At 53.2% G+C, this 24365-nt stretch overlaps 9 protein-coding genes across 9 annotated transcripts; 6 read left to right on the forward strand and 3 right to left on the reverse strand.

Moving 5' to 3' along the window:
* Nucleotides 1-1250: 1250 nt before the first annotated feature.
* Nucleotides 1251-2317, reverse strand: CABS01_07317 (uncharacterized protein; the record flags this gene model as incomplete). Its single annotated transcript, XM_060540680.1, has 3 exons — nucleotides 1251-1488; nucleotides 1545-1963; nucleotides 2060-2317. 3 exons carry the CDS (start codon nucleotides 2315-2317, stop codon nucleotides 1251-1253), a joined length of 915 nt encoding a protein of 304 aa, XP_060403565.1.
* A 3642-nt stretch (nucleotides 2318-5959) lies between these two features.
* CABS01_07318 (aspartate kinase) lies at nucleotides 5960-8009 on the reverse strand (the record flags this gene model as incomplete). Its single annotated transcript, XM_060540681.1, has 3 exons — nucleotides 5960-6332; nucleotides 6410-6561; nucleotides 6648-8009. The coding sequence occupies 3 exons, from the start codon at nucleotides 8007-8009 to the stop codon at nucleotides 5960-5962; spliced, it is 1887 nt and encodes a 628-aa protein (XP_060403566.1).
* A 1421-nt stretch (nucleotides 8010-9430) lies between these two features.
* CABS01_07319 (homoserine O-acetyltransferase) lies at nucleotides 9431-10808 on the reverse strand (the record flags this gene model as incomplete). Its single annotated transcript, XM_060540682.1, has 2 exons — nucleotides 9431-10734; nucleotides 10799-10808. The coding sequence occupies 2 exons, from the start codon at nucleotides 10806-10808 to the stop codon at nucleotides 9431-9433; spliced, it is 1314 nt and encodes a 437-aa protein (XP_060403567.1).
* A 719-nt stretch (nucleotides 10809-11527) lies between these two features.
* On the forward strand, nucleotides 11528-12946 carry CABS01_07320 (carbon-nitrogen hydrolase; the record flags this gene model as incomplete). Its single annotated transcript, XM_060540683.1, has 7 exons — nucleotides 11528-11667; nucleotides 11718-11788; nucleotides 11848-12190; nucleotides 12248-12301; nucleotides 12369-12687; nucleotides 12760-12803; nucleotides 12895-12946. 7 exons carry the CDS (start codon nucleotides 11528-11530, stop codon nucleotides 12944-12946), a joined length of 1023 nt encoding a protein of 340 aa, XP_060403568.1.
* A 2332-nt stretch (nucleotides 12947-15278) lies between these two features.
* On the forward strand, nucleotides 15279-17976 carry CABS01_07321 (uncharacterized protein; the record flags this gene model as incomplete). The annotated part of the gene is made up of 9 exons (XM_060540684.1): nucleotides 15279-15376; nucleotides 15498-15543; nucleotides 15614-16023; nucleotides 16088-16646; nucleotides 16699-16737; nucleotides 16788-16856; nucleotides 16905-17164; nucleotides 17217-17830; nucleotides 17921-17976. 9 exons carry the CDS (start codon nucleotides 15279-15281, stop codon nucleotides 17974-17976), a joined length of 2151 nt encoding a protein of 716 aa, XP_060403569.1.
* A 475-nt stretch (nucleotides 17977-18451) lies between these two features.
* Nucleotides 18452-19114, forward strand: CABS01_07322 (O-acetylhomoserine aminocarboxypropyltransferase/cysteine synthase; the record flags this gene model as incomplete). Its single annotated transcript, XM_060540685.1, has 3 exons — nucleotides 18452-18486; nucleotides 18556-18671; nucleotides 18738-19114. 3 exons carry the CDS (start codon nucleotides 18452-18454, stop codon nucleotides 19112-19114), a joined length of 528 nt encoding a protein of 175 aa, XP_060403570.1.
* Nucleotides 19115-19174: 60 nt separating this feature from the next.
* CABS01_07323 (O-acetylhomoserine aminocarboxypropyltransferase/cysteine synthase) lies at nucleotides 19175-20092 on the forward strand (the record flags this gene model as incomplete). Its single annotated transcript, XM_060540686.1, has 2 exons — nucleotides 19175-19657; nucleotides 19718-20092. The coding sequence occupies 2 exons, from the start codon at nucleotides 19175-19177 to the stop codon at nucleotides 20090-20092; spliced, it is 858 nt and encodes a 285-aa protein (XP_060403571.1).
* An 837-nt stretch (nucleotides 20093-20929) lies between these two features.
* On the forward strand, nucleotides 20930-21742 carry CABS01_07324 (uncharacterized protein; the record flags this gene model as incomplete). The annotated part of the gene is made up of 2 exons (XM_060540687.1): nucleotides 20930-21138; nucleotides 21550-21742. 2 exons carry the CDS (start codon nucleotides 20930-20932, stop codon nucleotides 21740-21742), a joined length of 402 nt encoding a protein of 133 aa, XP_060403572.1.
* A 634-nt stretch (nucleotides 21743-22376) lies between these two features.
* On the forward strand, nucleotides 22377-23437 carry CABS01_07325 (uncharacterized protein; the record flags this gene model as incomplete). The annotated part of the gene is made up of 3 exons (XM_060540688.1): nucleotides 22377-22479; nucleotides 22548-22818; nucleotides 22924-23437. 3 exons carry the CDS (start codon nucleotides 22377-22379, stop codon nucleotides 23435-23437), a joined length of 888 nt encoding a protein of 295 aa, XP_060403573.1.
* Between the last annotated feature and the right edge of the window lie 928 nt (nucleotides 23438-24365).

Genomic DNA, 24365 nt, shown 5'->3' on the forward strand with positions numbered 1-24365 from the left:
AACCTCTCACCAGCTCAAACCAATAACAAGTTCCGACGGAGAAAACGTTGGACAGTGCTGACTCCACTCTATCCAAGGACGTCTCGGTCCAGGCCCTTTGTCGTCCTGCTCTTGTCCCCACCAGACAGACGCCAGACGGAGCGGAACCCGAAGCCCGACTCGTTGAGCGGATATCTGAGTCGACTGAACTCGAAACCCTTGTACATCTCACGGTCGAGTTCCTTTTGGTGGTGTGAGTCCTCGATGAGACAACCCCTCGCTCATGCCCGAGGAGCACGAGCCATACGTCTCAAGTGACACAGCAGATAGCCCATCTTTCTCTATCGATGCACGATAGGTAGGTCAACGCTCACGATGGCGTTTCCACCTTCAGTCTCTTTTGCCTCTCAGTCCTCTTGTGCCTGGCTCGAGATTTCCTCATTCTTGATCTGAGGCAAATCGGGACTTTTACTGACTTTGATGCGAAGACTTCAACATCTTCAGGTGCCAAAGTCAGTACCTGACCACGCGCGCACGGGTTTCGTCCGTGTTTCTAAGGATTCCTATTTGGCGATGGTTGAGTACGAAGAGCCACCGTCCAAACCAAATCTTCGAAGCACATGCGATCCTGGACCGGGGTGACGCGATGGACTTCGGACGTGGAGGTAAGCAGACCATCAGCGTATCATGTACTCATGCCTACGGCTACTTCGTCCAGCCACTGGGATGAGGCAATTCAAAGATTGCGGTTCCGTGACGTATCAGTGCTTCATTTGAGATATACGAGCGCATCGGAGGCGGTAATATGTTCACTCCCAGATGAAGGCGTCGACTGGGCGTCAGCTTCGTGATCCTCAAACCGAGCCTATTACATATGGCGGCTAGAAACATCTGTTTGGTGATTGGTTGGTTTGAATGACGGGACTAGACGTTCACTTTGCCAAGGTGGTGGTTGCATATTACAGTCGTGACCAAGTGTCATTTCGAGCTTTCGTCTGCATCTAAGTCTCTCCCCAAGATTGCTAGGTTCAGCGCGTTGCAGTCGGTCGATTACTTGGACGAAACCATGCGGTAGCGGCACGATGGTCAAGTGGCAATATCACATTTATGAGAGTCATGTATTTTAGAATCCTTTCTCTTCAGAAGAATGCAAGGCCTCCAGAAAGTCAACTTTGCGAAGACCGTACTAATAATAAAGAGAAATAGCCTTCAATCCGGAACCCCCTCGTCGTTGCGCCCATGTCTTTTTTGGTCCTCTAGTGGTGTTTGGTTTAGGGGGAGAGGGAGATGCAGCCAGCGGAGCTGTCCTCCTGGAAGATGCCACCGTAGATGATACCCTCGTTGATGCCGGTGGGCTGGTCACCGCTCTTGGTGATGTCGGAGCCACCGTTGACGGGCTTCTTGAGCATACCGAAGTGGTACTGGCCCTGGCCGGCAATGTTGTTGGTGACAGCGGCGCCGGTCGACTTGAGGGCGGAGTTGCCCTGGGAGTAGAAGACCTCGGTGGTGCTGAAAGTCATGTTAGCGACCAGGCATAGAGAACAGAGTTGGGAGGTAGAACATACTTCTTGGTGAAGTCGAGCTTAATTGCAAAGTTGTGGAAGACACCGGCAGTGAACTTGGTCTTGAAGAGCTCGGGGACGGGGCTGGAGTTGACGTTGCCGAAGAGCTGGAGGGTATCGGGGTCGGCGGTGTTCTGGCCGAGAATGGTACCGGTCTTGAGGACGACCTGGTTGGTGCTGAAGTCGGCGCTCTCGAGGAAGACGAGCTGGTACTCGTGGGACAGGTTCAGGGGACGCTGGGCATCCTTCTGCAGAGAGAAGTGCAGCGTCTTGATGCCCTGGGTCGAGGCGTCCTTGCCGTCGTTGCTGAGGGGCAGCATCTCGGCGCGGCGGAAGCCGACCTGGACATTGGTCTCGCTGGGGGCGAAGATGGACTTGTCGTTGATGGTGACCTCGAAGGGCTGGGTGGAGTTGACATCGAACTGGGGAATTGGGTGTTAGTTCAAACGCTTTCCGTAGACGACAATCCGGGAACCCAATCTGGTTCCGGACTGCTTCGCTCTCATATCAAAACTTACCAGGGAGTTGCCGCCAGGGAGCTGGACAATCTCGCTGAACTTCAGGCCCTTGCCGAACACGTTGGCGGTGTTGAAAGGGCTGGAGGTGCTGTCGAAGTCGGCAGCCTTGAAGGTCTTGGGGATGCGGCCATCGAACTGGAGGGCGCACTGGGCCTTGGCACCGGGGGAAACGGCGCCGGTGTTGTTCTTGGGGGTGGTGCCGTCGCAAGCGGCCGCGGCGGCGGCGACGAGAGAGAGAAAGATGGTAGAAGCGAACATTGTTCCTAGGCCGGCTACGAGCGGGTGTATTTTTGTAAAAAGAGTGTGGTGATTTGGAAATAAAGCGTCCAGATGAGACGAACGGAAAAGAATGTGAAAAGAACGTGAAAAGATGATCTACAGAAACTCAGAAGTCCGAGCAAGAAGGGATACAAGTTAAGACGGTGGGAACAGTTGACCATTTGTATGCCCACCACGGTCCCACGAATTGACCAGCATCGTCTGATCTGATCTGCCTTCCTCTGGGTGTCTGGCACGCGATTCCGGAATTTGGCTTTGGGTTTCGACATCCCGCAGTGGCTACCTCCTTCCAAGCTCTCCGCCCACCGTTTAGCGCTGCCCCTTACTCTCCAGAAACTTTTGAGTGCTGTCTGGGATTGAATGGGGTTCACTTGCAAGTTCCGTGTCATGCCCCCTTGGCATCTGTAACTCGGCGCGCCTCGTCAGCCTGAACCGTGCTGCTGGGTAAACTTGCAGTGATTTGGTGCTCCGTAGCTGTAGCCCTCTTCTCCTAGACGCAGAGAGAGGCAAGGTTACACCCCGTCAGAACCCAAATAGAGTTTCCCGCTGATTCAGTTTCGGAACCACCGCCCCGTTCGGGGTTGGGTGCACGGAGCTCAGGTCGGCCAGCCTGGGGAGAAGCCTGGGAGAGAACTTGCAGCGAACAAATCCAGCGGCGGAGGTCTGCGGGCGCGAGTCGTGTTAGATTGCCAGTGCCTGGTTTCCACGAAGAGCCTCGCTGAAAGTCCTAAAAACTCCGGACCTCCCGGCATCAACTGGGCACCGAGTCCCTCGCGCCACGTGGAGGAGTTGCAAAGCCGCAATATGGCGATGCCCCTGATATTAAGGGGATATTGGTACCAAGACAAAGTCTCTGCGCCCGGATTCGTTGGCTAAATAGCATCGTCGTTGCGTTCGTAGATCATTGCTTGCGTAATCTGGTGATGGGGTTCTCAATGGGGCCTGAGGTCCCGCACGATGCCGTCCGGTCACAGTCCGGATAGTTCAGGCGGAGTTTTATGACGAGATGGAACAAAGTATGTCTCCCAGTGGGCAGTTGCAAAGACTAAGTATAAACTGTTCCATGTGCAACTCCGCGACTGACAAACCTCAAACTTGGCTCAGAGCCCTGATACGCAGATCCCCTCTGCATCTCCAGCGTTGTTAACAAAGAACTCAAGAAAGTGTCCGGAGATGCCCACGAAACGTTCTCTTCAGACGGAAGAATAAACGAACACATCGGCCAATTGATCGAAAGTCGGCGCATGTGCAGGCGCAAAAACTCTCCCACTCTTTTCGTAAAGCCGAGCCGGCGGGAGGGAAATCCACAATCATATATTCAATGTTTCCAATATCCGCCAGCGGTTATTAACAGTGAAACTCTATATCGCCAAGGCTAGTCTGAGACGCCCTAACATAGCGACGATATCACCCTTCTGGCGACCCGACAACCGAAAACGTTCTGTAATGGGTCAGAAGAGCTGCCAATCTTGGTGTCGGAGATCGAGCTACTATGTTCTTTTCCCACGTCGGCGGGAACGTCAAATAAGCAACGTCTTCCGCCCGCAAACTGGTGGTTCCCGCGGGTTATAGAATGCCGTCGGGAACACTTACACGGCCACTAACGCCTGTGGATACAGTGGAGTTATTGACAGAGGCAGTGGCACTTGATTTGAGACAGGGTTGCGCGCGCTCAATTATTCTGCCTTGGCGTGGTGCGTAGTTCCGCTTAGTCACTGCAACTCGCTCTATAATTCGACTCTTTGTGCCGCGATGGTTACTGAACTGTCTTTGTTAGGCCGTTACATGCGACGAACATTTCGTTCGAAGCTCGCTTCAATTGCGCTCAAAATGACGCGGCGACGTGTTCAGATTACATTACAGCGTTATGAGACGAACAAATTTTGTCTGATTGTAAAGTATCATCATATTTCTGCCCACGCTCGTGAGTCGTGGCCCGTCTCTCCAGAAGCTTTGATCCAACAAAAACGGGGACATCTTTGAAGAAGCATTCACGGGATCCACATGCGTGAAGGATCGATAGCCAAAAAAAATCCCACTGATGATCTCCCGACAAGGCCCGAAGCTACCACGCCGCAATGGAATCCGTGCAACATTCGGTTGACCTGGCTATATAAGAACAAGCACTCATAATAGAGTAGTTGGTTATACATGCTTTCGTTTCTTGCCCATAGCCGTAACTCAGTTGTGTAGAGACGCGGCCATACGTTTAATGGAGGTAGTTCAGGAGATGGACCCTAAGACATCATATTGAAGCCCAAGTCCCAGAAGTTGGACGCGTTACGCGATACATATTTTCAGTGGCCAACTTGGAGAGCTTGATAGAGCCGGGAATTCGAACGGACTGTGAGGCCGCAGGGACATGATAAAAGTCCTTGAAGAACAGGGTTTTTGAATCACGATTCGCAGCCCACGAAACCAGAGGTCCGATGGTTGGATATTCGAGCGCCCCCTCAAGTTCCCCGAGAAACTGTTGACCAATGGGTCATGGATCTTCGTGCTCATCGCCAATTCAGCTCTCAGTGAGGAATCTGTAATTCGTGTTGAAGTTGTTACTACCTGTCAAGGAGAGTGAAACCCCCAAAGCCAACCGTCATCATTCCTTGACTGCAACCATCAGTGACTTCTTGCAAGAGAAAAATACTCGAAAGCGGTACCATACTCGAGCTGAGTCCCTCAGCCGCACGAGTTGAAAGGAGACAGTCTCATAACATCAACAATGAAGACTTGTGGCTCTAGAGAAACACCATAAAGTATGCATTTAGAAATGGACCATCGAGATCATAGCAAACTCACGTAGCTTCGAGGGGAAATCAAAGTTACCGCCCACTCTTGAAGAACCTTCTCCCATTTTCAAATCCTCGGACCAAGAAAGCATCTCATACCAAGATGTCTAGCGGAAACAATCACCCAGACCATGCAACAAAGCAGGCATACCCCAAAATATCATCTCTCATCATAGAGAATGCATAACACAAACCTTCAGCTCCAACTTCGCCAGCCTCTCGAACTATGTAGTGCCTATGCAGTCACTAGCATTAGGATAGAGCAAGTATAATAGAAGCAGGAGAAAGTTCTCGAGATTAAAGTATAGAGGTAAAGAAGGGCAAGGGAGTCAAGTTGGTGAATAGCGGAGTGACACATGGCGCGTGGTGTTGTCTGGCGTTAGGACTTATGACCATTAGCCAAATCCCATACACCATGTTAGATGCTCATGATGGAGCCTCAGAAATAGAACTTGGAGAAGTCGTCTCTGTTGGCAAATATAGTAGCAAGTAAGATATCGGAGAGCTGAAGAGACGGATACTTACCTGAATTAATTATCATACGTCTTACAGAGACTCAAGAGTGCCTCATATACTTGCCCTGAACTCCATATACCATCAATGAAGCTGCCCTACGAACACATAAAAGTGCACATAGAATCTTCCTAGCAGAATGAAAACATCGATTAATGGTATCTGGTGATATCTTCAGAAACGAAACAGGCCATGTCCCCCATCTTTCGCCATGCAACGCCACTTGATGCCAATCATCAAAGAACAAAGAGAAGCAACAATGAAAGCCAACGATAAGAACACATCCGCATCTAAATAACCAGTTCATCGCTCCTTGAGAAGCTCAAACATGCCTCCTCTTCTTCAACCACCTCTTCACAATATACCGATACGCAGCCGCCTCAGCAGGCCCAACAGCGACACGATAAACACTCGACCTACGGCTATCACGCCCCGCCGTCGTCACCACCGCCGCCGCATTCGTCCTCGTCAGTAGAGCCACGGACCTGGAAGAGGGGTGTGTAAGCGGCGGTGGTCGGTAACAGGGCCCGACGACAATGTTTTCAGCCTGCCGGGCCCTCTGCTGCTTCTGCTGCTTCTGGGTTTCCGCACCTTTGATGAAGTTTGTCTCCTGTTCCCAGTGCGTTGGGATACGGAGGACTTTGCTGTGGATGACGTTCATGGCGAGGACTGCGTCTTCTGCGCGGACGACGAGACTGGGGTGACGTTGGTTAGCGTGGGTGATGAGCTGAGGAGGGAGTTCGACGAGGTGCCAAGGGAGAATTAGACTTACGATATGTTGATCTCGCTTGCTCCTTGGCTGACCATGAAGATGTTGATCTTGGCGGATGCTAGGGCGGACATGATCTCTGCTGATACGCCGACCATGTTCCTCATTTTGTGCCCAACGATAGTGACGATGGACATGTTTTCTGTGATAATCACCTGCATGCACGGCATCTTTGGTCAGTCCTGAATTTCACGGGGCAAAGCATGTATGACTGGAATGTCTCGAGGTGTGAAAGCATTACCTTTCCAAACTTTTCCAGCTCAACTCTCAGCCTCTGATGTTGACAAGAGCCCTCTTCGGAATGCTGAAACGCGAGACTAACGCCGCGCTCGCTAGTAGTGACGAGATCTGTCTTGATTCCCGCATCCTCGAGACGATCAAAAACTCCGGACAAGAACCCCTGAGACTTAGTGTTTCTATTGCAAACCACATTGACCAAGAGAATATCGTCTTTAACTGTGACGGCTGTAGGTCGCCTTCTCTCTTGCCGGTCGCCGTGATAGCCATTCCCCAACATGTAGTCAATGGAGGGCAGAGGGACCTTGATGTCGACCTTTTCGTCTGTTGGTGTTGGAGGAGTAAGGGGCGGGGAGGGGGTTCGAGAGGGGTAGATAATTGTGCCGGATGCCGTCGGGTTGAAGACGTTCTTCAGTCTCAAGGGAATATTGGCGCAACGTATTTGATCCATCGTCAAGGGGTGTATGACTTCGCTGCCGTAGTACGTCAACTCTGTAGCTTCCTCCGGCGTAACTGTGGACAAAAGTCTTGCCGATGGAACCTTTCTCGGGTCCGCCGTGAATATCCCGTCAACCTCTTTCCAGATCTGAAGTTCCGCCGCTTTGGTTCCCACCGCACACATAGCCGCACAAAGGTCGGAGTATCCCCGGCCGACGTTCTTGAGCAGCGAGTCTGGCATGATGCCAAAGAAGCCGGTGACGATGGGAACATGGTCGCCGCAGTCATGTATCCTCTTGGTGATCTCGTCTGCAATGAGGTGATAGAACCGAGGGCCAAGGTTGTCCAGTGCCGTCTTCTGGTCGAACACACTAGCACCGAACACTGCCTCAACTATGTCTTCTAGGATGATGGGTTCGGCCGGGATATTTCTGCTACAGAGAAACGCAGCTACAACTCTGCATGCAAGCTTCTCTCCGAGAGCGATGACACGGTCCCGTGCCCTTGGAGATAGCTCCCCGATGATCTGTGCTGCCAAAAGGAAGCCTCGAAGGCTCTCGCACTCCTTCACAATGAGTGTCTTTGTAGAGTCGAAGATGTCGTTACACAAGTCGCTTCTTGTGCCGTTGGAGTTGACGAGATGCTTCTCGAGAAGCCGGACATGACTATCCCGAATGGCATCAATATTCTTGTTGAGCAGCGTCTGCGCAGAGAGTCCGGCCTCAGCGTGTGATACGCATTCAAGCAACAGGCTTGTGGTTCCGCTCGACTTGGTGGAACCGGAGAGGGCCGAGCAGACGACAACCAGGTTGTAGTCTCGCAGGTAGGATGGGACGATTTTGCTGCAGATCGACTCGAGGAGTTTTCCAAGGCTAGTACCACCGTACTTCTGCACCAGCCATGGCCTGTTTTCTCTGGAGGTCTCCATGGTTGGCGGTGGGACTAGGCAGACTGGAAGATGGCAGACCTGTCTTGCGCGCGTGGGAGAGTGGAAAGGGTCAGTCAAGCGGGAGCCGAAGAGCTGTGGACCTTGTTCGATTCAAATTGAAATGTGCTCAAGTGACTTGGCCTTATTAAACTCCATATATCGTCGTGTTTTCCAGCCGCAGAAACTCAGTCGACACTCCTTTCATGGGATGGATTGCAAAGCACGACGACAAGCAGGCAATGGGCGACTCTACATCCGGCGACGACTTTGGTCGAGGGGGGACTCGAGGTCGGCGACGGACGCACTCCTTCGGCCAGTATCCCAGTGTCCATTGCGGAATGGACATTTGCGCATTTCCACACCTTCGAGGCATATTTCCCAGAGAGTTACTGCTATTGGAGATGCTGTTCGGGATGGGTGGAGTTTGTCCGTCGGTGAGTGCTGCATGATCGTGGGCCAAATCCCGACTCGGGGTTTGAAGACCAGAAGCCACTATGACAACGGGATTCAGCCGCTCGGCGACTGCGCAAAACAGCTTCGCTCCATCGGTTTCGGCGCGGCGTTGTTGGTCTTTGGCGCGAGCTCAAAGTATAGCGGCATTTGGTCGGCGCGAAGTTGGCTGGTGCCAATTGTGGGATGACATATTCTGCAATCTGCGGCCGCCACCATCCATGTATGTGATTGTGTAAGTGACATCGGCGGTGATTGACCCTCGGACGAGTCGCCTGTCATTACCCCCCGCCAACCAATGAATTACTTCGACAGGAGGAGCTGACAAGCATCTATGTCGGCTGCTCCCGTTGCAGACAGAGAAAGCTGCAGGCACGTTGAACAAGGGCTTCTTCCATCCTAGTCACACTCGAAGGCGTCTATGCTAGCTCCAGCTAGACTTCGTGGCGCTGGTCGATCATGGAGTACGTGCCGCTTCAACTCACACTGTAGAGAAGCATTGGCCGCCATTCTCATCATCTAAACTGTGCATAGGAGACGATGCATTTGCTATGAGAATATTTTCCCTCGAGCTCAGCGTAGATAATTTGGTATCTGTTTGCCACATCATGTTCGATTTGCTTGCAAGTAATTTGATGATCTGAATATCAATTCGTTGAGATATCATTGCTGCCTTTTGTCGACAGTCCTGAATCCATGTCTGGAAAGAAAATCGCTTCGAAGGCAGAGGTAATTCCACCCGTCCTGTTCTCTGCCTTCCCGCCACATGACGATGAAGCAACCGGTAGAAATTGGGGCGCATTGAAACGCTGTGTGAGCAGGCAAAAAGCCTCTCATCTACGTCGAGTGTGTTTGTTGACGTGGTAAAGCCGCTGTCAAAGGCTGCCGATAACTTTGACTAGCGTTCCGTCCATCTGAAGGATGCCCCTAACTTCGGGCTTTGACCTGAAGCCTGAGCTACCTAGACAGCTCTACCAATCCTCGACTTCGCCCGTCAAGCTTTCCCCAGCCTCGTCTATCGCAAGAAGGTCTAGCGATTCATCTGACTCATGTATCATGCCATAGAGATTCGGCAACTGAGATCTTAGCTGGGCTTGGATCAAGGTATCGAGCTGCTCAAACTCGAGGAGGAAGCCGTCATGTCCATCAGATGACTTGAGAACGTGTAATGATGCACTAGGTAAGTTGGTGGCAAGCCGCTTTTGCTGCTCAGGGAGGAAAAGCGCATCGGTCTCCACGCCAATGACCAAGGCTCCCGGCGGTACTCGAGACAACACCTCCGCCAAGCCTTCATCGCCCGATGGTTGCGTCCGGCCATAGGTGACGTCGTGGCTGTCCATCTTGTTGGTGATGTGCAAATAACAATTGGCATCAAACCTATTAATAAACTTCTCTCCCTGATAGTGTAGGTATCCCTGGGCCGAAAATGATGGATTTTGTTTCCGCTGCGAGTCTCGGTCTCTCCTGGGTCTTGGCATTTCCATGATGGACGCGTCTGTCCTCGGAAGATCCAAAGGTGGTTCCCGAGGTATCTGGGGATTTCGTGGAGGTTTTCTCCCGAAGCGGCTATCGAAACTCGTGCAAGAACGATATGTCAGCATGGCAATCATCCGAGCTGCTGCAAGTCCTGCTGAGGGTTGGCCTTCCGGGATCGGCTCATAGTATCCATCGTCGTACTTTGGGTCGGAGTAAATGCACTGTCGTTGGGTTTCAGCCCAAGATATGCCCCAGGCAGAGTGATCAGCAGCCGTAGCAATAGGAACAATGTTTCGGACAAAACCAGATGGTGTACAGAGAGGCCATTCTAGAGTTGCCATGCCACCCATAGAGCCTCCAATGACGGCTGCTACCGACTTGACACCAAGAGCATCAAGCACCATCTTGTGTGCTCTGACATCGTCTCTGACCGTCGTCTGGGGGAACTCGCTGGCATACCGTTGGCCAGTACCTGGGTTAATGGTCAAAGGAGACGCACTCCCGTAGGGGGAGCCCAGGACATTGCCACAGAAGATGAAGAAGTGTCGAGGGTCAAAGGCTTTCCCAGGTCCTATGAGGGGGCTCCACCAGTCGCTCACATCACTGCTCCCCGTCAGAGCGTGGCATATGACCAGAGCATTGTCGCTTTGCTCGTTCAATTTTCCCCATGTTTTGTATGCGATTGGGCAGTCAAAGAGTTCTTCTCCTGACTCCAGCGGGAATGTTGGAATGACGGCGAATCTTTGCCCTCGAATGAGCCGGGAATAGAAGTTGTCGGGATTCGGATCAGTATCGAGTACTAGTGATTGTAGTCGGTCAGAGAAGACTATTTGCTTGAGCCAAACATTTTATTTAACACTCACAGAGAACCATCTTCAGACCTGTAAAGCGTTGGATGAACCCCCGAATGATTTGTAATTGTACGTCGCCGTTATGTGGATCGTGTGGTGGTGATGGTTTAGGTATTGCACACGGCACGAAGTCGAGTTCAATGACAGATTTATTCTTCAAATTTGACCGGACGAACTTGCTTCCAAATAGCTGCACCTTTTGCGGAACTAAATGTAGATGTCGTATTGTTCTTCTCAAGTTTAAGACGCTGAAGTTCCAGACAGTTACTGGCTCTCACTGTAAGCAAGTGCCGTCAGCCAGCCAGAGGAAGCTTCAGCAACCCCCGCCAACCGTTCCCCACGGCACAGTCTCGGACTTTCAACCCTTGATACCAAGAGCTGCCTACTTCGTTGGTTCGCATACCCCTATCATCTATCGATGAAGGCTTCGTTGGCGGATCATCAACTCGACCTCCGCGAGCCGGGATTTGAAGACGTTCCGGGATTTGAACCATAATCCCGACGATCCAAACTCCGGGTTATCAATGTTGCCTCTTTTCCGGATTATCCCGGATGCATACGGCAGAATCGACGATCTCGAACGATAGTAAGGCCATCCAGTAATAACGACGCCCTGTTGTGACGTGAGTCACGATGGGTCACATAGAGGGAGGTCCTTGAAAGCCATAACTGTTGGCACAGTGGCACCTTAGTCGCCAATCCCGGGACCTGCCAAAGTTGTCAAGCTATACGTGATTGAAAATGGTATCCACTCGTCCTATTGTCAAGGTTGCGGCTGTCCAGGCCGCACCTGTTTCCTTTGATCTGGAAAAGAGTCTGCAGAAGCTGAGTAAGCTTACAGAGGAAGCTGCCCAAGCCGGTGCAGACTTGGTTGTATTCCCGTAAGTCCACAATGCTGTTGGTTCCGGAAGATACCGCTAAAAGCTTGAAGTGAAGGGTTCTTGTCTGCTTATCCATGGAGATACGCGTTTGACGCAACGATTGGTGCCCGAGAGCCGCGAGGTAGACTTGTGGACACCTATCCAGATAGGTAGAGGGCGCCGCTAATTCCTGAATCCTAGGACGCGAGTGGTATGCCAAGTACGTTGATTCGGCCGTCGAGGTTCCCTCTCCCGCCTTCGATAGGCTTTGCGAAACAGCCAAGGCAAACGACGTCCTCCTTCATGTGGGAATTATTGAAAAGGCAGGCGGTACGCTGTACTGCACTGCTTTGCTTCTAGACCGGGAGGGCAAGCTGGTGTATAAGCATCGCAAGGTGACACAGCCGATCCATCAAGCCATGTTCGAGACTAACAAGCTTAAGCTCATTCCAACGGCCGCTGAGAGACTTGTTTGGGGTCGAGGCGCCGGAGATGGCCTATTAGTCAAGCCAACGGATGTTGGCAGAGTCGGAAGCTTGATCTGGTTGGCTGCTCCTATTTCCAAGCGTATTTATGGAAAAACATGCTGATCAAGACGTAGCTGGGAGAATTATATGCCGGCGGCTCGTATGGCGATGTACCAGCAAGGCATCGAGTACGTAGATCTGTTCCGGTGTCAAAGGGAGAAACAGTCGCTGACGTTGACAACCCACACTCGATAGGATTTACGTGGCGCCCCACGCCGATGATTTGGCCACCTGGACAGCATCGATGCAGCATATTGCGAAGGAAGGGCGATGCTTTGTAGTGTCTGTCAACTCGTTCTGCAAAGTATCGGACTTCCCGCCTGACTACCCGCCTTTTACGGCCGAACACCCCGATCGGAGGCCGGACGGAGCACAATGGGAGGCGGATGATATTCTCAACCACGGTGGCTCATGCATCGTCGGGCCGCTGGGCACATTTCTTGCCGAGCCGGTGTGGGACAAGGAAGAGATTGTCTATGCCAGTCTCCGAATGGCAGACATCACGGAGTCCAAGGTAAGTTCCCCGATACAGGCTGCGGCCATCCGCTAGTCATGAGATAGATTCCAAACTAACGGCGCCTTGCAGCTGGACTTTGACCCCATCGGCAGCTACTCCCGGCCCGACATCTTGTAAGTGGTCCCTTTTACGACATGAACAAGTGACAAGCCAGACAACCCTGGATGTGATGTGCGCCGAGCCAAAGCTGACAAGTCGTCTCAGTTCATTGACGGTCAACACCAAGCCGGCCGACAACGTCGTATTCACCAGCTGATGTCCCATGCGTATTGAGCATGTTTGCGGGCAACGGCGGCGTGGGGGTGTGAACGGCAGGCGGGGTGCGGTGCGGAGTGACCAGGATGTTGTGCGCTCGCGATTTATGGGACCTGACTCAGAGCTTGGGTGTTGGAGGTTGCTCGGCTGCAGGGTCAGGAATGCCAGCCAGGCTTGAGGCGAGACGGCGATGTTGGTTGGTCGCACCAAAGTTCGAGAAGCTTTTCTAGATGTCCAAGCGAGCAAGTTGGTCCGACGATGTTTGACGCAGAGGCATGCCACCCATTTTTGTGTGTAGCCAAAATGGTCTCGGCTCATTATGTCGTACACAGTCGACAGTGAAGCCTTGCTGGGTAGAAGCGGCTTGTCAGCGTTGATAGGCTGAAGCTTTGATCTTGGATGCATCGGATACTTGAGGATGAGATGGCATCCTGATTGGAACACACTGCCTCCTATTGAGTGTACGACTCGGAAGGAATACGTGAGAAGTCTAATCCAAAGCTTAGATGCTGACGAAGAGCTACTAATCAATTCTGTTCTTGGTTGAGTAAGAGAGAAGGGAGACCGAAACGTGATGTCGAGACGTTCCGAGCTGTGGTTCAATGGAATCCTGCGGTGCTGCTAGCACAACTGGCAGTGGCATAGCTGGCATAATTTTGGTTGCTAGTCATGCTGCAATTTGTTTCCACAACCGCTTGAAGTTCTAGAACAGGGAAAGGCGACCATCCGGACATTTGATGGGGACACAGAGAAGAGCTGCGGAGTATTCTGTAGAAATGCGGAATTGACGTCAAAAAGTCGTGTGCTCGGGCTCTGAAGTCGGGTGTTAGGGACGCGGCGCCAACGGCGAGCAGACGGCGAGACCGCAGCAGGAAGGAACGGCAGGTTCCATGCACCTAAGGAGGCGAATGTAGGTACCTTCCGTGCGTGAATGCCACCATGCCAGGCGAGCGACGGTCGGGTTGTGTGGTTGTGTCAGGTCAAGTCAGGAACGGGGGTGATTTGGCTGCTTAGGAAGGCAAGAGCAATGAGCATCCACGCACCCACGGCACCTTCTCTCAGAGAGTGAGAGACAGGAGGTACCTTACGGAGTAGAGAGAGAGACTACATGGTACTGTGCGACTTGAGAAAGTTTGCTGTGCGTGATCCCTGTCCGAAGACCGGCCCAGCCAGCTGCAACACTGTGCGCAAGTTTTTCTCATTGGGCCAGGTCTTCGGTACGTATATCACGACTTTGGTGCTTCTAGCCAATGCGATTGGCCAACTCTGTCGTCTATCCAGGAATTTTCTCCACTGACTTCCCCACCCTGCCCTTCGCCCCGGGACAGTGACACCCACGCACCTTCTCCATCTCAACTCCCGAGAGAGAGGAAGGATGGGAGGAAAGAACTCGAAAGGATACAGAGGCGTGAGAGGGAAAGGCAGAAGCGAGCGAGAGAGGGACCAAAACAGAAAAAGTACATGCACAATTCCCAATGATCCCAGACAGCCCTGCCTCTTTGCCTGGTCTTGTGAAAATTAAAAGTCGCAGCGTGCCGTCCTAGCCCTGTCACGATCGAACGATCCGCAGGTCGCCTTCCCCCACCCTTCCCTGTCCAGTCAAACTGCTGCCGGCCGTGCCTTCTCCTTACAAATCCCACCCGGTCGCCGCATTTTGCCCCTCTGTCGCCGACTTGAGAAGGAAAGGCACGAAGCAACGGGAAACAGCAACAGCTCCTGCCTGCACTTGCACCGTACCCAAGCCGACCTGCATCTGCACCTGCCTACGCCTGAGCGCCTGCCTGCATCAGCAGCCCAGCACCTGCCTGCGACCACCCGCACACCGTACCTGAGGTTTTTGGGTAGGTATCACCAAACAGCAAAGGAAACTACGACTGCAATTGCACCTGGCCAGCTGGCGACACCGGCCGCGACAACCTTCCCACCTGCCGCCTCTTCTTCCCCCCTCCGTTTTTGCCGTCCAACTGTCAACACCCTCGAAGCTCCAGTTCACTCTCCGGCCCGGCCGTGGCAGACATCCAGTCATCCACACCTCGACTCACCCAGCGCTTCCCCCTGTGTCGCTGCCATTTCATCTTATTACGTACCGAATCCCGCGATACCGACGTTTCTGCGCGCCGTCTCGAGTCCAGACACCTTATTAACCCGTGGATCGCGCAAACAAGGCCCCAAGCCCGGACGACTCCGCCCCCGCTCCGTGTGACAATCCCCGATCCGCCCGGAAGGATTCTTGTCTCCCTCAGTTTTGCCTCCCGTAGCCATCGGTCTCTCTCCGACCAACGCAGTTGACCTCACTTGATCTCGTCCGTATATCCTTATTGTTACATTCGGTCATGAGCACAATGACAGAAGCCGTTGTACCTCCTGGCCCGGCTTCCGCAGCTAAGAAGAAGTTTGCTACGCCCCCGGTAAAGATTGCGTGTCTCGCCTGGTAAGCCTTTCTCATCTACTACTCATCGAGAGGGAGTATTGGTCAAGGTAGCGGTCGTGTCTTGACCGACGACTTTGACCAAGACGCACGCATCTCGGATCTGTTACTCACAAATACATAGTCGAGCTTCCCGTACACGATGCGATGGAGCAAGCCCATGTGCTAGTGTAAGTCTCTGTCTCCGGCTCGACCCATTGCTCCAGTCATGCAGGAGAAAGAGCGACTGACATGATGTAGTGTAAAAGTAGGGGGCGCGATTGCGTCTTCAAGCCCAGCAGAAGAGGCGGCGCCCGCGTGAGGCGAAAGCCGCGGCCGGCTGAAGAGCTGGCTCAGCAGGTTCAGGCGTTCAATGGCGAGATGCCTCCAGACGAGGTCACTCATCAAGATCGTGAGTCTTTGCGCTTGGGATCCTCGTCCGAGCAGCTCTTGACCGATGCTACAGCCATCTCTGTTCAAAACTACATCGACCCTGGCGCGGGCTTGAAGCAGTTGCAGGACTTCTTCCAAGACAGCGACTTCATCTTCGATACTCTCTTCATGTCGGGCGTTCCTGGCAGTACCAGCGGCGAGAGCGCATCCGAACACTCATTTACCTTTCCAACGCCTCAAATCCCAGTCGCCAGAACGTACAAGAGTGACCAAGCCATGTAAGAAGAGCAGAGATCCCTTTCCTGCATCTCCAAGAGAATGCCAGAATTGACGACCAAACAGCCTCGATGCGTACTACATCTTTATCCACCCCTTCTTCCCTATTCTTCCTGCTCCTTCAGGCCTGCCTATGGATCAAGCTGTTCCACACTTTCAAAATGACACGGAAGGCTTCGCAGACGAATATCAGCCATCAACGCCGATCAGTCTGGCCATCTCTGCAATCCTCGCCTTGATCCCGTATCACAACGATACCAACCATCTCAACAAGGAGTCAGTAATCTTCCGTCGGAGGTATGCGCAATACCTAGCACAATGCGCCATCGAAAGCATCGAGATTGAGTCAGAAATCCCGGATTCGTCCATTGAGCCGCCCAAGGCGCTCAACGAATCTCCAGACGACTTCCCCAGGCAGCAATTCCACCCAGGCGTGCCTATCGAGCTGGAGAGTGTAATCGCTTTGGATATCCTTAGTGTGTATGAGTATGCGCAACGGGGCAATCTGAAGAAGATGCAGGCGCGAGCAGGCCAAGCCCTGGTTGCTGCCATGTCTTTGTCCATCCACACTTGCGCCAAAGAGGATGCATTCTCAGAAGCGAGGCGGAGGGTTTGGTGGATGACGGTGCGTTCCTCTTGCTCTGCTGCACAACACAGCTTGCTGACGATGATTACAGTACATCTGCGTTTGTCAGGGATCGATTGTCAGCAACTCGGTAAGTCCTCGTAGTCACGCAATAGGAGCAAATATTCACTTGCCATCTAGGAACCAACATTCTCAGTGTTCACCCCCAGCTACACTGCCAAATACCCCGTGATACAGTCGGATCCCGAGGTATGTATCATGACGAATTAGCTACGATGGATGCTGACCATTCTCTAGGCTTTTGCCGTCTACATCCAGGCACAGCAAGCGATCCTGTCAGCAACCCAATTTGTCATCGAGCTAAACAAGACTGTAAAGTCCGGTGGTGACATGGCACGAATCTATGCGCGCATGAAGGAAATGGAGGCATACCTCGAACCCCTCAACACCATGGCCGACTCTTGGATCCTTCAGTCAACCACAACGACGCCACTGGATCCTACGGAGGAGGTCTTGTCCCGCTCCCTCCGCTGCATGGCTCGAATCAAACTTAACAGGTAAGAATCTACATCTCCTTCCAGATCAGGTGCAATTGCTGACGACCAACAGCGCACGAATCAAACTCCACCGATACTGCGCTTTCTTTGACATGCCCGTCTTTTCCGGCAAGTACTGCGATCTCAAGTCCAAGGCCGACAACGATGCCAACATGGAGCCACGGAGCTGGCCATCATGCTCTTGCAGCTCCATGATGAGCTTGCCATCACCACCAGTGGCCATATCAAACGGATCGACTACGCCACCGGGGAAGAAGTCTCCTCACTCGGAACATTCGCCCAGCAGCCAATCGCCAGCGACGTTTCCCTTTAGCAGTCACCAGTCGGCCAAAATCTGTCTCAAAGCAGCCATCAACATCTCACAATCCTTTGATGACCTGCCATATCCCAATCCCTTTGGTCAGCTTTGCCCCGCTCCTTGCTATCTCGCCCCCACATCAACAATCGTATGTCCGAGGACGATGCCCTCGTTTGCTTGCTGTGCTATGCAATGCGCGTACGCGTTGCTTATGGTCAATCACAAGACCAAGGCCATGTACCCGGAGAACGCACTAGCCACTCCGATGGTGGAAAGCCTCCTGATGCGACTGCAGACGGGGTTGGCCTCTATCTCGGCGACACTGGAAAATTATGCCACGGCGTTTGAAGCACTTGGTGGGATGCGCGGTAAGGAAACCCCTCAAAATTTTCAGACTTGGCTTGCCCCTTGTCATTTGGCCCATTGCTTTTTTCGTTGTTGCTAACGTCATGCCGCAGACCAAATTCGGAGTGTCATCGAACCCACCATGATGTTTGACGGACCGGTCCAGTAATGGCCCGATCGGCATTTCGCCTCCAGTTTATCCCCAGTCTATCTGCAGACTGCCTAGTGCCTCGCATCTCGCCGGGCGCCCGCATTGTTCTGTTTCTAACGGCATCTGACGACATCCCGATATGGGATCTGAACACGGCCTCTGGGTGGAGTCTCGGGAACGTCTGGGAAAAAGGGGGGAGGGGGGGTTTTGCGGGGTTTGCTCACTTATCAGCAAAGACCGGAGATCGAGAGAGCTCCGACATGCAACAAGCCGCAATCTGTGCACCCGTCTGAGGGGTATCGAACGACTGAAACGAAGTGATGCATTTGCTCCAAGGGCGTTGAGGAAACATTTAAGATTTTGTCATTTGCCATGATGGGACGACAAAAAGTTGAAACGGCAGCTTTCAACAGAGAATTCGGAGTTGGACCAGGAACCGGAACGAACTATTAGACTACTACCCCTCTCAAAACATATTTTTACCACCTTCAAGATGCCTGTGTCCGGATCTCTTAGCAACGTGGACTGGTGAGAAGCCCGTTCGGCCTTTGCCTTGATACACATTGCTACTTGAAGCTAACAACAATGGCCAACTAGGGAACCAAGCTTCTCCACGCTTGCAGTTCACGGCGGCCAAGAGCCCGACCCAGTCAACGGCTCCCGAGCTGTGCCTCTGTACCAAACAGCCGCCTACAACTTTACAGATGCCGCAGGTCAGTAGCTTCATCCTCGGACCGATCACGCAATACATGTATGCATCTACTGACGTCGGAGTACAGATGGCGCCAGCAAGTTCGCATGGAGCAAAGATGGCTACGTCTACACGCGTATGGGCAATCCGACCAACAGTGTCTTCGAGACGCGCATGGCGATGCTCGAGGGCGGCGTAGGTGCGGTAGCCGCGGCGTCAGGCCACGCTGCGCAGTTCATGGCCCTGACCAACTGCTGCGAGCCTGGCCAGAACTTTGTGAGCACCAGCTGGCTGTACGGTGGCACGTACAACCAGTTCCGCGTGTACATGAAGAAGTTCAAAATCGACGTCAAGTGGGTCGTCGGCAACGAGCCCGCCGACATTGACGCCGCCATTGACGAGAACACGCGATGCGTCTACATTGAGACGATCAGCAACCCGAAGCACAGCGTCCCGGATATCTAGGCCATTGCGGACGTGGCGCACAAGCACGGCATCCCCCTCATTGTTGACAACACCTTTGGCATGGGCGGGTACCTCTGCCAGCCCATCAAGCAGGGCGCCGACATTGTCACACACTCTGCCACAAAGTGGATTGGCGGCCACGGCACATCCATGGGCGGTATCGTCATCGACGGCGGCCACTTTGACTGGAGCGCGTCGGGCAAGTTCCCCGGGTTCACGGAGCCGGCGGACGGATACCACGGGCTTAAGTTCTGGGAGACGTACGGGTACAAGGCGCTCTCGGCAAAGCTGCGGATGGACAGCATGCGTGATCTTGGACCGTGCCTGAGTCCCTTCAACGCATGGCTCCTGCTCCAGGGCCTGGAGACACTTGCTCTGAGAGGAGAGAGGCACGCCGAGAACACGCAGAAGCTTGCCGAGTGGCTCGAGGCACACCCTAGCGTCAACTGGGTGCTATACCCTGGCCTCAAGTCACACCCCGACTACGAATACACCAAGAGGGTGTTTACCAATGGTGCGGGTGGTGTCTTGACCTTTGGCGTTGTAAGTTGACCACAAAGCAAGTCCCAGCTGAACTGCAGTCGCTAACCATCCCGAATCCAGGCCGGAAACATCGAACAAGTCCGCTCCGTCGTCGACAACCTCAAGCTCTGCTCGCACCTAGCCAATGTGGGCGACGCAAAGACGCTCATCATCCACCCCTGGGTGACGACGCACCAGCAGCTCCCCGACGAGGAGAAGATCAAAGGGGGCGTCACCCCGGACCTCATCCGCGTGTCGGTCGGCATCGAAGGGTTCGAAGATATCAAGAAGGACTTTGAGCAGGCGTTTGACAAAGCCGGGTTGCCGGCGGCGACCAAGGCCGGCGGGGATCCATTCTCCAAGGCGCTGAACCTCGTTTCGGGCGGGTTTATGGGGAGGGCGTCGACGGGCGCGCCTAGGCCTGGGACGGATGGGACTATTTCTGTCGAGGCTTGAGGTGTTCCTGGGAAAGCGTGGCTTTGGGAGGTTACTTTGATTTTGTGTCTGGGCGTGCGGGTAGATGGGTTCCGTATATAGGGACTATGGTAGATACCTAGACACTATGGCTGCTCAGGACAGCAATGTGACGATAATCTTGACTACTTGAGTAAGCACGTCGAGTTTCTCCAGGGCCTTTCTTTGTAGTCTGATTGAGGGTGAACGGTTGTATCGGCTAACGTAAACGTGTAGGATCTCAAGAGGCCAGACGTTGGGACCCCGGAAATGGGACCGATGCAACCCTCACGACGGGAGCTCTAGCTATGATCCCACCAGCCAGCTTACCGAATCGAGTTGGCTGGCTGTCTATAGGCACAACCTGACTTCACGTACAGGTCACACTTCATGCATATTTACAATGAATGTTGCCGGCGGGTGTGAGACTGCGGTATCATAACATTCGCAAACCCCTTGCACGGCTTTCTTGGGGTAGTACCTGAGAAGTACCCAAGCAGCCGCTCGTGTGCTAGGAGGCACCGGCATGGACACTCGCGCTTGCCAAATGATCTTGAGCTGCGATACCCCTCTGTCACGTCCCTACCGTGCCCCGCGCCGATTCGTCTTCCGTCACCTTTGTCCTATTACGTCATCGGTCGCAACGTGCCGTCTCTTCCCCTCGACGACATCTCATCTACACATTTTCCAACCAAGAAGGCATCAAATTCCCAAACTCACAGGGGCACGAAAACCTCAGCTTATTCAAAAGAAAAGGCCGCAATTCAAGCTCTCAACATTCCCTGTGATAATATCACCAACATACCGCGTCCACCTACACTGAAACCCCGGAGGCCGACCATGGGCTTCATCCCGCCACACATGCTCAAGGCCAAGGCCGCGAGCCAGAACGTCTCTGCTGAAGAGCGAGAGGCGTCAAGAAGGACGATGGAGATTGATGCTGCTAGGCAGGCGCAGAGGCAGGGTGGAGAGAAGGGGAAGGCGAGTGGTGGTGGGAGTTCGACGGAGGGGAAGGACGAGCAAAAGAAGGGTGGGGATGAGGAGAAGAAGTAATGCTGGAGGATGGGAGATGCCATGCTTCAGATTGGGATGATGCGCGCGGCTGGACGAGATGTTTATGATAACGACACGCCGGAACAAAAATGAACACCAAACTGGACCCTGAAGAAGGAAACAAGACAGGGAGCGGACGAAAAAATGTACGTTCAAAGTCTTTCATGCTTGGCGGAAACACTGGCGAACAACAGCAGCCCTGAAACCTAAGCAACTGAATCAAATCGCATTCCTTATTCTTCTGGGCCCTTGACTTAGGAACCTGCCATCACGGGCTGATGGGTTGACAGGTGCAATGGCGATCTCGGAATGAGAGGAAACGCGCATGTCACCGGTAATCTTTCGTCCCATTTTCCCCAGAAAACAATCCAGGAACCAGCTGCCACCCAACCTGACTGACTAACCAGTAACCATCAAAATTTGAAGACAGATCCACTCGCGCGTCCCAGTCCCGACCAACCGCAGCAGGCCCAGATTTTCCCATCTGACCAACCCGACAAGAATCAGTCGATGCGAAAACAAGAGCGGCGGACCCTTGCATCGCGGGAGTTCTCGGTCCCGCCGGGGCAGCCTGCCAGCCTCAGAATTCCCAAGAACTGAAGAATCACACGGTCGCACCGGCGTCCTGCGGCGGATCGCCCTACACATCCACCCCGCTAAATTCACCCGCGGTGGATCCCGCCCGCCAGCCTGGCTCTACGGCGCTCTGCTCAGCTCTGCCCAGCTCCCCTGGTCGGCACCCGTCAGGGTAGACCAGAAAGTGGTGCGACTTTGGCACGAACCAGAACATCAGACCACCATCGGCCGGTTGGCCCTCTGCCCGACGATAGGGACTGGACCACGCATCTTTGCAAGTCAATGAGAGATCAGGTCATTGAATTCTTCTCGGCGCATGATGACGCAGGGACAATGGTTGGAGTCTTGCGAAGGAATGTCGTCCCGTTAATGACCGGTTAGATGGGGACCCTTTTCCGTCTTATTCAAATATCGCGGGGTCCCCTTTTTCTGACGCGTTTGAAGAGAGTTGAAGTGGACTATTGAGGAGAACCATTCACGATTCGAGTATTACCAAATCGACAAGACGACCTGCACCAGGCTAAAGATCTGTATATTTCCACCGAAAGGGGTTTCTAGGGATACTTCCGAGGGATTCGACTAGCATTGGGGAATCTTCAAACACCACGACCAAGAACACCACAAGTCTCTTCCCTTCAATAGCGAAGAAACCGCCAAGATGGGTCTCATGAGGCACATGAACCACATCGACCGCGAGGAACTCTACACAGACCTCGAGGCCCGCATCCGCTACCTCCATAGCTTTCTCGACTTTAGCAGCAGTGCGCCTTTCTCCTCTCGATCAACTTGACCTTGCTGAGATGCACGTACTGACCAACCCCACTTACAGAAGACATCGAGGCCCTCATCCACGGCGCGAAATACGTCAAGGCCCTCATCCCCGCCGTCGTCAACATCGTCTACCACAAGCTGCTGCAGTACGACATCACCGCCCGCGCCTTCACCACCCGCTCCACCTCCTTCGAGGGCCCCATGGACGAGGTCCCCGACGACAACTCGCCGCAGATTCTCCACCGCAAGATGTTTCTCAGGGCGTATCTGGCGAAGCTGTGCTCTGATCCGAGCAAGATGGAGTTTTGGGAGTATCTCGACAAGGTTGGGTATGTTGTTTCAGTCTCTCTTTCATCCCCCAAGACTGGATGAACTCGTCGAAACGTCAAGAGGATACAATGAAGAGGAACGACCAATAACTAACGACACAACAGAATGATGCACGTAGGCCTAGGCCGCAAACACCCCCTCAACGTGGAATACATCCACCTCGGCGCCTGCCTCTCCTTCATCCAAGACATCATGACCGAAGCCATCCTCTCCCACCCGCGCATGGTCATGCAGAAGAAAATCGCCCTCGTCAAAGCCCTGGGAAAAGTCATCTGGATTCAGAACGACCTCATGGCGAAATGGCACTGCAAAGACGGCGCAGAGTTCCAGCGCGACGGCGACGAGGATGGGGAGGGGATCGAGATTGAGGAGGAAGGGTATCTTCACGGGAAGAAGATTCTGGAGAGCGAGAGTGATGAGGAGACTGCTGTGAATGGGGTTCCTGGTGGCAATGGGCCAAAGTCGCCTAGCAGGTTACCTACGAGGAGGCCGAATAGTCCTGGCAGTGGAGGGGTCTGTCCGTTTACCGGGATCTCGGCGGGGGTGGAGGGGATGAAGGTCTCTGAGGGCAAGACGGAGAAGGAGGAGGGACCGCAAAGGGTTGAGGCTTCTGTTTAGGTTGATATTGGGAGGTGTTTTGGGAGAATTCTTTGCATTGCTTAGGTGCATGGTCGGATGGCGTTTAGGGTGTTTGGTATTGCAGTTCGTGCATTGGGTACGAGATGGATTTATTATAACCGCTACTTGAAACGGTGTCTTGCTACCCCGAGAATGCCTACTTCAACTGCCATAACTCTTTGCTGCTGTGCTGCTCAGGTCATACGCGTAAAGTCATCATCGGGACTCGGTGGGCGGATACGCGCCATCAGCCATGACAACCCCCCCGCTGAGATGAATACCTGAAAGAGATGTTAGCAAGATGCTTAAAATAAGATAAGAAAAACCCACTCTCAGAGCCGAGGCCATCTAGGCCAGTTTACGGTTCCAAAATGATTCTTGAGAAGCCTTTACAAGGACATCGATCTTCCCAGTCATTGTTTCCAGTCGGTTGTTCATCATATCTTGTTGGTGGGAGAGTTCCTTCAGAATGTTGCGGATCTCAAGCATGAAAGCCGACTGTTGCTTGGTATTTGCTTCGATTGATTTCATTAGATCCTCGATCGTGCTTCTCTCCACACACTCTTCAGTGACGTGGATTTATTGCCAGCTGAATACGTCGGGGATGGAGGTTTGTATCACGAGGCGAGGCCGGAGCCAAGGAGGCGGGAAAGCTTGGTGATGAAAACGAAAGAAGAAGTAGAGGGACCGGATCGTGCTCGCCCTTGTACAAGGTACAAAGATGCAATAGACGTCTACGCAATCGAGAGGTAGGTGATGGGGGAAAGTGAAGCAAGAACCGGCAGTGGCGCTGAAAATTCCGAATGCCCTCACAATACGGCGAAGTGAGGAAGGTTTGAGATGGGAGGTGCAAAGAAGAATCAGGCAGAGGCTCCCAAGGAGGAGTCGGAAAAAACTACTCTGGTAGTGTTGTGAGAAAGCGAGTGGG

The sequence above is a fragment of the Colletotrichum abscissum genome (assembly GCF_030869225.1).
Source record: "Colletotrichum abscissum strain IMI 504890 chromosome Unknown Scaffold_15.1, whole genome shotgun sequence".
Classification (NCBI taxonomy): Eukaryota; Fungi; Ascomycota; class Sordariomycetes; order Glomerellales; family Glomerellaceae; genus Colletotrichum; species Colletotrichum abscissum.